This window comes from Xyrauchen texanus, chromosome 48 (genome assembly GCF_025860055.1).
Source record: "Xyrauchen texanus isolate HMW12.3.18 chromosome 48, RBS_HiC_50CHRs, whole genome shotgun sequence".
Classification (NCBI taxonomy): domain Eukaryota; kingdom Metazoa; phylum Chordata; class Actinopteri; order Cypriniformes; family Catostomidae; genus Xyrauchen; species Xyrauchen texanus.
Genome location: NC_068323.1, coordinates 26,801,928 through 26,816,639, shown reverse-complemented (window position 1 = coordinate 26,816,639; position 14,712 = coordinate 26,801,928). Strand labels below are relative to the sequence as shown.

Genomic DNA, 14,712 nt, shown 5'->3' with positions numbered 1-14,712 from the left:
TCCACCATTAATATCCATTAAAAAACTGATACAGTTTACAATCACCTCTTCGCATATTGTGACGATGGGATCCTGCCATTAAAAAGCCTATTAGATGTTTATATTAGTAAAATAAATATGAAACAGCTGTTCATGAAATAGCTAGATAAAAATATCTAGCCAATGCTTGGGAACTGTGATATAATAAATTTTTTTTATTTTTTTATTTAAGTTTTTTTTTTTTTTTTTTACTTTCCTGTTAAGAAAGTGTAAATTGACACCTTAAAAAAACTACAGCATGAATTAACAAACAAATAGTTTAAGGTCCTGTTGAGTGGCTTTCAGGTTGAAGTATTCTGCTTTCCTGTTTCCATATAAAGTCAAAATACAGTGTTGGGTGGAAACTCAGGAAACATACTGTGTGTGTGTGTGTGTGTGTGTGTGTGTGTGAGTGTGATCATCACGGCTGATGTCATGACTCATTCTTGGAGAGATCGCTGGCGCATTTCTAGCGTTTATAACGCTCAGAGAGGCGAAGGACGCCATAGACAGTTCCAGATAAAACTCCCTGAAGCGCACATGGATCAACAGTAGAGATATAACACCGAACTAAACTCAACTGAACTCTGCTTAACTCTGAAGAACTCTGGGGAGATGGAGATGATCGCGGGTGTGCAAAAGGTAAGAGCTAAACTCATTCACATCGGTAAATGCGCAGTGTGAAGATTCCTTTTAAAACACGAGAAATCTTTTTAACTGATTCATTCACTTTTGTTGTTTTGCAAGACCACATTTGGACTTTGCGTTTGTACAGTGAAAGCTGAAGGGGTTTCTGGTTAAAGGAAACACAAACTGTTTGCACAATAATTATGTTTGCTTAGAACATCAACGTACTGTCAAAGTCTTTCATTCGACAAACATATGAGCAAATCAAACTTATTTAAAAGACTAAAATCTGGTTTGTGGCTTTACAGTCCCTTATTTTCTAGCTCCAGAACTTCTTTCACGAGTATACAACGCACACAATACCTGAGTATAATCGTCAATAAATGTATTTTATTTGTTGTAATTGAACAAATTTGCCAATGGAACAAGACAAAATACTCTTTTCAAGATATTCTAGATAGGTTTTTTTTAAAGCACGTCTTAATCTTTTTTCTTCTTCTCTCTCTCTCTCTCTCTCTCTCTCTCTCTCTCTCTCTCTCTCTCTCTCTCTCTCTTTCTGGTAATTCTAACTTTAATTTGATCAAACATGCCTAAATCTTTTACTTTTCCAGGTAATACTATCTTTCACTTTTAAGTATGTGTGTGTGTGTGTGTGTGTGTGTGTGTGTGTGTGTGTGTGTGTGTGTGTATGTGTGAGCGTGTATTTATCACTTTGTGGGGACCAAATGTCCCCATAAGGATAGTAAAACCCGAAATTTTTGACCTTGTGGGGACATTTTGTCGGTCCCCATGAGGAAAACAGCTTATAAATCATACTAAATTATGTTTTTTGAGAATGTAAAAATGCAGAAAGTTTTCTGTGAGGGTTAGGTTTAGGGGTAGGGTTAGGTTTAGGGGATAGAATATAAAGTTTGTACAGTATAAAAACCATTATGTCTATGGAAAGTCCCCATAAAACATGGAAACACAACATGTGTGTGTGTGTGTGTGTGTGTGTGTTTACTGGAAAACAAATGATAACAGACACATTGTCAGCATCATTGGCACCTTTCATGAATGCAGCTGTTATTTCTGCTCCATTAAAATAGTTTCCTGCAGTTCAGCAGCACCTCTCAGTAGTACTTTATGACACGGACACAGAAGCGATTGTGTCTTTGGCATCATATTCAATATGTGATGGCTGCTGAATGCTCTTTTCAATGAGTGGACCTGAGGATTCAGTGTCAGACCATTTCTGCTCTTAATGCAACACTTTTAATGTCAGCCGTTGGTGAAATTAGAACGCAAAGGCCATGCACACACTCAAACTGCAAAGATTTAGGATTGACAACTAGTATTTTAATACAGGAGTGTGAACGCAGTACAGGAGTCACACAAGAACTGAACACTTGGCACTGTAATAATAATGTTACCAATCGAATTTGTGTTCAGTTGATTGGCCAAGTAGTTCAAGTTTGTTTCTGTCATAATTGTAATTTTGTTTCTGTAATATTGATTTTCGAGGCTTTGTTTAAAATTGTTCCTCAGACAGAAGGAATTAACTTTGTTGCCAAAGGGAAAATAGTTTTAGCATGTCTGCATTGTCTGCTCTCGCAAAAGTGTCTGTCCAGAGTCTTATCTCAGAATCAGAATGAGCTTTATTGCCAAGTATGCTTACACATACAAGGAATTTGTCTTGGTGACAGAAACTTCCAGTGCACAAACAACACAACAACATGACAGAGATAATACTTTTTTTTTTAATAAAATTAAAAAGCAAATAGAAAATATAACTATAGAAATATATGCACTATATGGCCAAAGGTTTGTGGACACCCCCTTCTAATTAATGAATTTGGTTATTCTATTAAATCCAGTAAAGAAAAAATGTATGTTTCTTAATGTAATGGCTTGGGCTTTGTGTGCTTTCAAATTTGTGGCCACAGTTTGGGGAGAGCCCTTTACTGTTCCAGCATGACAATGCCCATGTGAACAAATTGAGGTCCATAAAGAAATGGTTTACTGTGTCTGGTGTGGAAGAAATTCATTGGCCTGCACAAAGCCCAGACCTGAACCCCACCGAACACCTTTGGGGTGAATTGAAATGCCAACTGAAAGCCAGGCACCATTGCCCAACATCAGTGTTGGACATCAGTGATGCACTTGTGTCTGAATGGGAGCAAATCCCTACAGCCATGTCACTACATAAGGTATAGTGGAAAGCCTTCTCAGAAAAGTGGAAGTTTTATTGCACCAAAGGGGGAAATATAATATCCCCAAAGGGGGATGCCTAATGTTTTGAAATCAAATGTTCATCAAGCAGATATGGCGTCAACAAGCAATATAGTGTATATATACATATGCACCAGTGGTGTAGTCCTACCAAAAAAAGTGGTTTACTATTGCCCAGTTCCTGTATGTCTGGGGCAGGGGGTCTGTTACTATAGATCAGGGGTCGGGAAACTTTTTTCACTATGGAGCCAATTTTAGAATTTTTGGTTGATGCATTTTTCCGAAAGAGCCATACCACAAACTAATAATTTACTATTTTCAAAAACAAAATGTTTCAATAAAATAAAATGTTTATATTGCCCATAGACTACTCAAAAACAAACAAATATGCAAAAATTATAATAATAATCATCATAATAAATAAGCCTAATAAATTCCCTTGTGTTCCCAAAAAATGCTGCTGAATGTGTGTTCTAATCGAATGTGTTTGTATTGCGTTTTGGTAATACAGTTAATGCTGCCTAAAGAAAAGAAAATAAAACTCAATTTTAGGTTCATGGTGTCTTGTATTGCTTTATGATTTAATCACTATTGTCTTCGTTTCTTTAATACAAGAGCAAACTAAACTCACAGCTAGAGATGCACCGATTGTAATTTTCTTGGCCGATTCCGATTTCCGATATTTTTACAAGTGTGACCTGCCAATACCGATTTTTTTTTCCTAAGAACAATTATTGACCGCATATACAAACAAAATCTACCTTTCTTCAATGCAAAATTTTATTTCCATAATAAAATAAATGATTAAACATTACAATTTCTCCCAAACTGCACTAAGTTTAAAGGATCTTCTCTCACTTAAACAACTCTCAAAATAAAGTGCTCTGTGACTGGAAAGAGGTAGAAATAACATTTAACTGCAAATGAGTTGCTTTATATAACAAAACAGATGTAATTTTCCACTATTTGTATAAATGGACCTTTTTCTCTTTATTTGTCTAACAAAACAATTCCAAAGATTACAAGCCTATGAACAAAACCGAAATGTCCAATACGCTCAACATTGACATTAGAGGTCGACCGATATTGGTTTTTTCAGGCCGATGCCGATCTTTTGAAATCCGGGTCGGCCGATGGCCGATTAATGCTGTCGATTTATTTTGGCCGATATTTGGCCGATATGTGCTTGTTTTTAACCTCTTATTTGAACCTTTTATTTGAAAGATAAAATGTAACACACATAATTACTTAAGATAGACAACATTTCTCAACAAATACATTTATTGAACACTTGACCAATCTGCACTTGTACACTTAAATTAAAAATGTATAATGTAAAAACATATTGTATAAATAATGTATAACAAATATATTAAATAAACAAAGCAGGTGTTACGAACTGCTCCGAGACACGAAGGTTGAGATCCAAATGCAGCTTTAATTAAGGGGCAATCCAGACACATAATCCAATATTCAGAGCATCCAAGAGAAGCACAGGCATAACTAGGGGTGGGTATCGTTAAGCTTTTAATGGTATTACTATCTTACCGATACTGCTTATCGATCCGGTACTTTAACGGTATTCTTAACCGTTCTTTTTGTTATATATATAAAATTTTATTTCAGGAAGGTCTACTAACAGGTAGTGGTCAGGTGTGGTCTAAAAAGAAATCTAATAAAGTAATCAATTGTAAAATAACACTGCATAGTTTATCATAGATAGATTAATGCTTATTAATGCAGAAGTTATTCATTCAAGAGCTGTAAGTGATTTTCTCTTTGCCTTTTGTTGTTTGATTCGCAGTAATGGCTCAACCGTCACATGTTTAATAGACAGCTTCCCCTTTAAGACCGAGTTCAGATCTAATAATCTCCTGATGCAGCATATTTTCTCCCCAACTATTTCCATAACTACGTCCATTTAAGACATAAACTGTGTTTAAGTGAATCTCCAAGCCGGTCGTTTTGACATATTTTTGTGTATAGTTGATCGTTTAGACGCATGAAACCCAAAGTAGCCTATAGTTTGCTTGTCACTTTGCGGTGTGTTTCGGAGCGCGCGCCGCCTTGGGAACGGTATCTCTTGCGCTCTTTTTATTATTAAACGCGTCTCGCAATTTAGCAACAGTAGCTAGACTGCATTTTACAACAATCACCGATCGTGCTGATTCTGACGTTAAGTTTGAGTTTTAGGGAGAAATGTCAGTGCACCGCTGTGAAGGGAAGGCAGTTGTGCTAGACAGAATGCGGCTTATGTATAAATAAATATTCTTTTTATATTCTTTGGAAGGCGAAATCTAAAATAAAATCAGACTAATAATCACAGATCTAAACCAGGCTATGTTTGAATGTTTAGTTCTGTCACTCATTATGCTGGGCTCATGTTGGGCTCGTTTTGTGCTCGCTGTGGCACCGCGTGAGCGAGTTCTCTCTCTCTCTCTCTCTCTCTCTCTCTCTCTCTCTCTCTCTCTCTGACTGCGAATAGCTAAATTGCATCACAGACAAATGGTTTCATATTATTATACATAGAAATGGCTGGCGAGATAAAATAACTTTCTCTTTATAGCAATAAAGAATGTATTTTCTTAATTTCTCCAGTACCGACAGCAGAACCGATAACGTCCGAGCTTACCAAAGCCAGTCCTTCAATAGCCTATAGTGCGTTGGTATATTTTTATTACTTATTTATCTGCATTGAGTGACAACCCTCTCAAATATAAGACACACAAACAGAACAAATAAAAGTCTCAGATTCACTGTCTGTAATTGCAAAATTCTTGCTTGCTTATTGTGACATGTAATGATAGCAACCCTTCTGCTGTGATAATGCAACTTCAACTACGCTATCAATATCCAAAGTAGCCGAACGTCATGTCAACTATCGCGTTTGTCACGTTTTTTCTTGAAGTTGGCAGTAACGTATCAAAAGTTTTTAATTAAATCTAAAGAAGTTATACAAATTTAACCCTTACTGTTTTCTCCAAGGAACTTAGCTCCTTCCTTAGGCACTGAATCAGGTCTGTTCACTCTGCTGGAAAATGACTCTAGGGGCAGCGTGCGTCGAACACGTGTTCCACAACAACACTAGGCTGCCCACAGATGCGCCTGCCTAATAATCAGCTTGATATGCGTGGATATTGGCCGATGCCGATTATGTAAAAAATTCAAAAAATCGGCCGGCCGATTAATCGGTCGACCTCTAATTGACATTAAGCTTACGTTAGATGTCCAAATATCGGTTGTAAAACTGATTGTTGCTGCGGGATCAGCTTGTAACCGTACCTGTCAACACTCCCGTTTTTCCCAGGAGTCTCCCGTATTTCACACCCATCTCCCTCCCCCCTCCCATTTTGTTATTTCTCCCGGGGAAACTCCTGTAATTTGTATGGCCCAAACCACGTTATATGAATAATCACATCAATATATTATTCCAAGGTTGTCCAGTTGCCAGATCTTGTATGAAACGCATCCTACTCACACAATCAACACATCATACAAATTTATAATAATTTGTGACCTCAACCTGGCAACCAAAACCCAGCTGCTCTGGTAGATTGGAGGAGAAGACTCAGGTATATATAGATATATATATATACACACACACACACACACGTAAATTTAACAACAGCTGGACGGAAACGTTTTTTTTTCATATCCCGAAGCCATATCAACAATACTCACGCCTTTTGCCTTTAATATCGGACATGGTGGGAAAAATTAAGTTACTCAGCACATTAAATCACAGCGGCACAATTTCTATGTATTTAGCCTGCCTCTGCCATCCAGCACCCCCCTTCCCCTCCCGAATTTGTGTACCCAAATTTTGACAGGTATGCTTGTATCAGGCTGCGTGTGTGACATGACACGAGATTAAACAACTCTAGCAACGCCATGTCGGAAAGTACCACATATTCATGAATTCCATAATTTTCCTCATAATAGCTTTGGTCTTTTCGCTGCTCATACCAAGGAAAGATAAGAGAGGCTGCTGACTTGTGGCTGGCTCTGAGCTCTGGCTAGCTTTAGCCGCTTTCCCTTTTTTAGCTTCTTTTTTAAAATGGGCATGTTCAGCTGGGTGATGGTGTTTTAAGTGTCTAATTAGGTTTGTTGTTCTGAACGTTATTGTGGTGGTTCCCCTGCGGTTTACTTTAGCCTTACAATTATTACAAATTGCTATACTTCACTCACAGTGTAGATCTTCCACGGCAATAACATGTTTACATGCGGCTGTTACATTATTGCCTGCACCGCTGGCAACAAAACGGACCGGCTTGGAATCGGAAAGACGTGAGGCACCGGTCCGGTCCGAGCATGCGGAAAATCGGCTGATTCCGGTCCCTGGCCGGTCAATCGGTGCATCTCTACTCACAGCACCTCCTGAGATGATCAGAGATCATTTACTGCATTCTCATAGACTGCATTATTCTTGCAAACAGTTTTCAGATGAATGAAACTGAGAAAAAGGAGTGATAACTCTTTACATGCGCTTCTTCACATGACAGGCTCGTGCTGCAGGCCTCTGAACAAACAGCGAATCAGACACAAGGAATGATGGCTTTTCTGTTGTCTGTTCTTAAATATATAATAAGCGTGTGTAGCGAATCAGCTCTATATTCTTCCACCATTAGGTAGCGAATCAGCTCTATGAAATATTAATAATCAATCATAACTTGTTATAATCAATTATGAATATTTGGATCAGTTAATCGGGTTAACTTGATGTAGCTACATTAACATTACAACCAAATACTCGGTTCATCCCGTGAACACTCAATTTTGGTTATTAATTAATTAATTAATAGAAATTTACATTTCCGGGGCAAGGGAAATGTCTTTCTTACTAAGTATTAAGAGCAAGTAGTCAAAATCTATGATTAGTGACTTTAGATATGAGCTTGAGACACAGACAACTTTATGTGTGACATGAACAAGACTTTATTAACTAGACTAAACATTTAAACTACTCTAACATACATATACATACATTCATACAGTTTACCAAGGGAAAGAGGGCTGAAGCAGAATACAGGAAGGCAAGAAGTTATAGCATTGTTTGAAGTTCAGCAGATCAACAGCCTGAGCAAACCATCATATTAGTTCTGACACGCCCTTTTAGAAAGGGGTTAAGGATACTTAATGTATCAAATAATGAGACTAAGTTTGATACTTGCATGTCCCATTTGAATTAAACTGTCCTGATGCAATTTGTTGAGGCTCCAGTTGATCTTTGATGATGTTGTCTTGATGAGAGAGAACCAGTGGGAGTCAGAGAATCTTTGGTGAATGGAAAGTCAAGGCCGTAGCCTGGCACAGGCTTGGGAGTCCTTGGGGGCCTTCTAGTTCAGCATCATCTTCATTAGGACTTCTCCGGAAGGCCCAAGAGAGTAAGAGAGCACAAGGCTCAGAGAACCAGAAAGCAAGAGATAAGAGATAAGAGCTAAGAGAGGGCTAAGAAGTGGGCGCAGCAATTTTATACCCTTAGAACATGTCCCACCTCTCATTGGCTCGACCAATAAGAAGGGTTTGAGTTCTAGGCGGGAATTTGGTTTATTGCTCTTTGTTGTAAAATTGCCCATTGCATGTGCAAGAAAGAAAATAGGAAATACACTTGTAATACTAATATGTTGTTGTTATCGACATATCATGTACACAGTCATTTCAATCTTCAAAATACCAAGTTATAGAGACCAAATATGCCACACATATGATTTTGGTTAACCATAGTATGCAAAGTCTGAAACATTAACCCATTAGTTTGCAAGAAAACATAGATCAAGCACATTTAAGGGAAAATGTGAGATGGCACATTAGATACATGTCAATATTTATCACATGGATATATAGAATATATATATAGGATTAACAGGGTTCATTTCTCTTTCTCAGTAAGAGAATGAAGTGAGGGTCAGCACTTCTCTGAACATTCCTTTGGAGGTCGTAAAATTCTCCTTCCATTGGGACAGGAGAATGATTCCTTTGTCAAGGCTCATTTGCATGTTTATGACAGTAAGAGATTTTGGGCTGAATGACTCAAAAGATAGTAAAACATCGCGTAATATCATTCTACAGAGATCTTATATTTGAATTCAGCTCGGACAAATCGTAAGGTTTAATTTGATACCAAGAAAGGTATATTTGGTACCTTTAAAAGTGGGTTTAACATTCTTATACTCAGGCTATTAAATATAAAGCCTCTTATTAGATATAATGAGTTCTCCTACACTACTAAACAATTCTACTAATTTTGATCTACACCAAAATACATAGCACACAGGGATTACAACATATTTCATTAAAACTAAGCCCTTTTAGGCTTTATAAGAAAGACACACATTTTTACGTTCAAAAGTTTCCCCCTTCCGGTCCACACGATAAGCACGTGGTGAGCATGCGGATGTCACATGCGGTTCTCTGTCAATGGTTCATTGTCTCTTTGTCAATACACTTATTGTGCTTGTGGAGACTAGTTGGCGCTATTTCAGTAATTAGGGGAGTTTCAACAGTAAGTTCTTGTTTGTTCGGAACCTGCCGAGTTAATGATTCCTTCATTGATTCCCCCAGTCGCTACACGTGTATCTTCAAGCATTTTGTCTTGTCTTGTCTTTTTGACTAACAGCATTTTATGTCACCCACCTGTTGCGGGTAGATGAGAAAAATTACTCGCACTTGAAATACATTTGAACGAGGAGCTTGCAAACTGGATTGAGCTTCGTCGCATTTGGAGTGAGGTGGGTGCAATTTCACATCCTGAGCGCACATAAAAAATAACGAACGTTCATATAATCGCTCGTAGAAAATCAGTAGCTATTGGGAAACAAGGCCCAGAACTCTACGCATGTGCTTGTCTTGGTGAATAGCAGTGCTCACTGCGCACACACATCAAATCAGATGTGAATCTGCAGTTTTCTATCATCTGTTCTTCAAAATATAATCACATTTCATCAAACACGTGTCTGTGTGTTTAATTTCTTGTAATATATCACTCCGAGAAGTCTTACAGTTTGCCTTCAACAGTAGCTGATACATCAGCAAAATACTCCACATGAAAAATCAGCATTTGGCAGGTGTTCATTTCAAACCTTGTTCACCAGGAGTAGGTTGTACGACAAATTCGTGATTTGAAAGAACGCGATTAGCTAATCGCGAAGACTGCGATTAAAAATGTAGGTTATATTACAGCGCATCTGACCCGTTTTAAACAGTCATGCAGTTACAAATTAATTCCGTCATCATCCTTGTTCGTGTGACAGACTGGCTCGCCAATCACAAGCGGCATGTGCCTCCTGTTACGGTCCTGCTCACCAATCAGAGTTGGCACAGGGCATGTACATTTTACAACAACAAATGAAGCTAGGTGAAAACGTGTGGGATAATGGCATCAGCTGAACCTACAGAGCTAGTCCTAAAAATTACCGGCACTTCAGTGATTTGGGGCTATTTCGGCTTTGAGAAATCAGATATAAACCAAAAGAAGGTAACATGCAAAGCCTGTCGTCAACAGTTGGCACATCACAGGGCAATACGACAAACCTATACCAACATTTGAAAAAGCACCACGGGCGGCTATACGATGAGTGTATGGCCAAAAAGTGTAAAGAACGTACTTCTGCTCCAGCCGAGTCAACCAAGCAGTCGTTTTTGACTGTAACTCCTTATGAAAAGGGCTCACGAAGACACCATGAGATAACAAACGCCATAACAAATTATCTTGCAAAAGATATGTTGTCTATTAACACGGTGACAAAAGACGGCTTTCAAAAACGTATTCGCATGTTGGACAGAAGATACACAGTTCCTATTTCGTCAGGTTGCCATACCAGAAATGTACGTGGAGTGTAAAAAGAAAGTGGAAACAGAGCTGGAAATTGTAGTGTATTATGCCACAACAACGGATTTGTGGTCGAGCAGGACGACCGAGCCGTACCTAAGTCTCACTGTACATTTATTAATGATAACTTTCAGTTGAAGAGTCGATGCCTGCAAACGGCATACTTTCCCATTGAACACATGGGAGAGAATATTGCTCATGGACTTAGAGCATGTTTGTCCAACTGGGGTCTGTCAGAAGTGGGCCAGACCTGCATCACCACTGACAATGCAACCAATGTCATCAAAGCTGTGGAACTAAATAACTGGACCAGGCTTCATTGTTTTGGCCACTGGCTGCATCTTGCGATTGGTAAGTCTCTCCCGCTTTTAATCACTCTTCAGTGTTGTTCTTGCCCTTTTGTATGTTAGATATCATGGTTTAAAAGTATTCTTGTTGCACTTTTTAACAATCAGTTTGACATATTGTTTTTCAATTAAATCCTTCAATCCTCCATAATGATTATTGTTATTGGTGTTATTAATGTTCAGTTAGAAAAGTGCAATACTGCAACTACCTAACACAACTAATATTTTTGTTCACTATATTTCTTATTCAGAAAATGGTCCGCACTTATATATCGCCTTTTTAACCTTAACAGTAGTCAAAGCGCTTTACACTGTGACTCATTCACACATTCACACACACACACACACATTCATACACCAATGGCAGCAGATGCAAGGTGCTAGCCTGCCATTGGGAGCAACTTGGGGTTCAGCGTCTTGCCCAAGGACACTTCGGCATGTGGAGTTGTGTGGGCCGGGATTCAAACCACCAACCCTGCGATTAGTGGCCAATCCGCTCTACCAACTGAGCCACAGCCACCCAGTGCAATGCAGTGAAAGATGATGCATGAATAAATCGGGCAACAGGACTTTGTAAATGGTTCGTTGGCCATTTCTCACACATTTGGAAAAGAAGACTGCACTAAGTGAGGCACAGAAAGAGTTAAATCTGCCGGAGCACTTATTGATTACAGAGTGTCCAACAAGATTGGGATCAAGGCAGAAGATGATTGGGAGGGTGCTGGAGCAGAGCAAGGCGTTGTCTCAGGTTCTATCTGAAGACAAGAAGACACGTCACCTGGTACTCACTTGGCAGGACACAGAGGTCCTTGAATCGATCAACAATGCCCTGTGTCCACTCCAGGAGTTTACAGATGCCCTCTATGGTGAAGCATATGTAAGCGTGTCATACCTGAAGCCAGTCCTGCATCTCTTTAGGACATCAAATCTGGCTGAAAATGAAGAGGACACAGACCTTACAAAGGTCATAAAGTCAAGAGTACTTGGCTACATGGAGGATAAATACAGTGACCCATCTACACAGGAGCTTCTAGATATCACTTCATTCCTTGATCCAAGATTCAAGATGAACTACAGAAGCACAGAGAATGTCCCAGACATCAAAGCAAGAGTGAAGATTGAAATGGAACAGCTGGCACAAAAGGTAACTGTTTTAAATCTGCAGATAAGTGCATACAAGATGCCACATGCAATATATGTTTTTTTTTTATTTAATTACATAGATTGGCATATTTATACAATAAATGTTTACATAAAATGCCAAATTGCTCAAAATGCCATCATATTGTAAAACTTAATATCTCTCATCTGTGTTTTGCAGCATAAAAGCCTGTATCACCACCACAGATCCTGTGCCTCCAAGCACAGGCAGCAGAACCATCCACTGTGCAAAAGGCAAAGCGGTCATTGGGCAGCTTCTTTAAGAGCAGCAGCGCTTTGCCCCCTCCTTCATCCATGCAGTTGGAGGATACCACAGAAACTGAGCTGAACAGCTACCAGATGACTCATACCATAGACGGAGAGGAAGATCCTTTTGCCTGGTGGAAGGTGCACAGTGTTAACTTTCCAATGCTGAGCAATCTGGCTCGCAAATTCCTGTGCATACCAGCCACAAGTTCGAGTGTTTAGTGCAGGTGGCAATATAGTAACATGTCAGCGTTCATGTCTGAAACCAGCAAAGGTTGACATGCTGGTTTTCTTGGCAAAAAATATTGAGTAAAGTACTCTTTTCTCTCTTGTGCACTTTTCATGACCACTTTATCTTATAGTATGAAACATACATGTTTTCAGCAAAAGGGTTTTAGTTGAATGTGCAATATTTTGTTGAATATTTGGTGTAACCTTTGGTTTAAAAATTTTTATTCCTCTTTTTATTATTTTATTTACTGTTTTTTCATAAGATAAATGCTGGAATAATGTTACATATCACCACAGATTGTTTACATATATGTCCCATTTTCAGTGGATTTTTTATTTAATTTTTATTATTACTTATTTAACATGATTGCAGAAGGTGCAATATGTACAGGTGAAACTCGAAAAATTTGAATATCGTGCAAAAGTTCATTAATTTCAGTAATTCAACTTAAAAGGTGAAACTAATATATTATATAGACTCATTACAAGCAAAGTAAGATATTTCAAGCCTTTATTTGATATAATTTTTGTGATTATGGCTTACAGCTTATGAAAACCCCAAATTCAGAATCTCAGAAAATTAGAATATTACATGAAATCAATAAAAAAAAAGGATTTTAAATACAGAAATGTCGGCCCTCTGAAAAGTATAATCATGCATATGTACTCAGTACTTGGTTTGGGGCCCTTTTGCATTAATTACTGCCTCAGTGCGGCGTGGCATGGATGCTATCAGCCTGTGGCACTGCTGAGGTGTTATGGAAGACCAAGATGCTTCAATAGCGGCCTTCAGCTCTTCTGCATTGTTTGGTCTCATGTCTCTCATCTTTCTCTTGGCAATGCCCCATAGATTCTCTATGGGGTTCAGGTCAGGCAAGTTTGCTGGCCAATCAAGCACAGTAATACCATGGTCATTGAACCAGGTTTTGGTACTTTTGGCAGTGTGGGCAGGTGCCAAGTCCTGCTGGAAAATGAAGTCAGCATCTCCATAAAGCTTGTCTGTTGAAGGAAGCATGAAGTGCTCTAAAATGTCCCGGTAGACGGCTGCGTTGACTCTGGACTTAATAAAGCACAGTGGACCAACACCAGCCGATGACATGGCTCCCCAAACCAACACAGACTGTGGAAACTTCACACTGGACTTCAAGCATCTTGGATTGTGTGCCTCTCCATTCTTCCTCCAGACTCTGGGACCTTGGTTTCCAAATGAGATGCAAAATTTGCTCTCATCAGAAAAGAGAACTTTGGACCACTGAGCAACAGACCAGTTCTTTTTTTCTTTAGCCCAGGTAAGACATTTGACATTTGAAGCCCATGTCCAGGACCCGTCTGTGTGTGGTGGCTCTTGATGCCATAACTCCAGCCTCAGTCCACTCCTTGTGAAGCTCCCCCACACATTTGAATGGCCTTTTCCTGACAATCCTCTCCAGGCTACGGTCATCCCTGCTGCTTGTGCACCTTTTTCTTCCACACTTTTCCCTTCCACTTAACTTTCTATTAATGTGCTTTGATACAGCACTTTGAGAACATCCAACTTCTTTTGCAATTACCTTTTGAGGCTTTCCCTCCTTGTGGAGGGTGTCAATGATGGTTTTCTGCACAACTGTCAGGTCAGCAGTCTTCCCCATGATTGTGAATTCAACTGAACCAGACTGAGAGACCATTTAAAGGCTCAGGAACCCTTTGCAGGTGTTTTGGATTAATTAGCTGATTAGAGTGTGACACTTTGAGCCTACAATACTGAACCTTTTCACAATATTCTAATTTTCTGAGATTCTGAATTTGGGGTTTTCATAAGCTGTAAGCCATAATCATCAAAATTATATCAAATAAAGGCTTGAAATATCTTACTTTGCTTGTAATGAGTCTATATAATATATTAGTTTCACCTTTTAAGTTGAATTACTGAAATTAATGAACTTTTGCACGATATTCTAATTTTCGAGTTTCACCTGTAGATGCTGCTCTTGAACTGAGGCATATCAGAAATTTCAGTTTACAGGAAACGTCTAGGTTACGTATATAACCTCTGTTCCCTGATGG

At 38.9% G+C, this 14,712-nt stretch overlaps 1 protein-coding gene across 1 annotated transcript in view; it reads left to right on the top strand.

The window, feature by feature from the left end:
* The first annotated feature begins 446 nt into the window (after nt 1–446).
* lmcd1 (LIM and cysteine-rich domains 1) overlaps nt 447–14,712 on the top strand; it is a 109,653-nt gene continuing 95,387 nt past the window's right edge. The window contains exon 1 of the mRNA XM_052121709.1: nt 447–660. Within this exon, the coding sequence (XP_051977669.1) occupies nt 634–660 (27 nt within the window). The 5' untranslated portion in view covers nt 447–633. The remainder of the gene's footprint in view (nt 661–14,712) is intronic.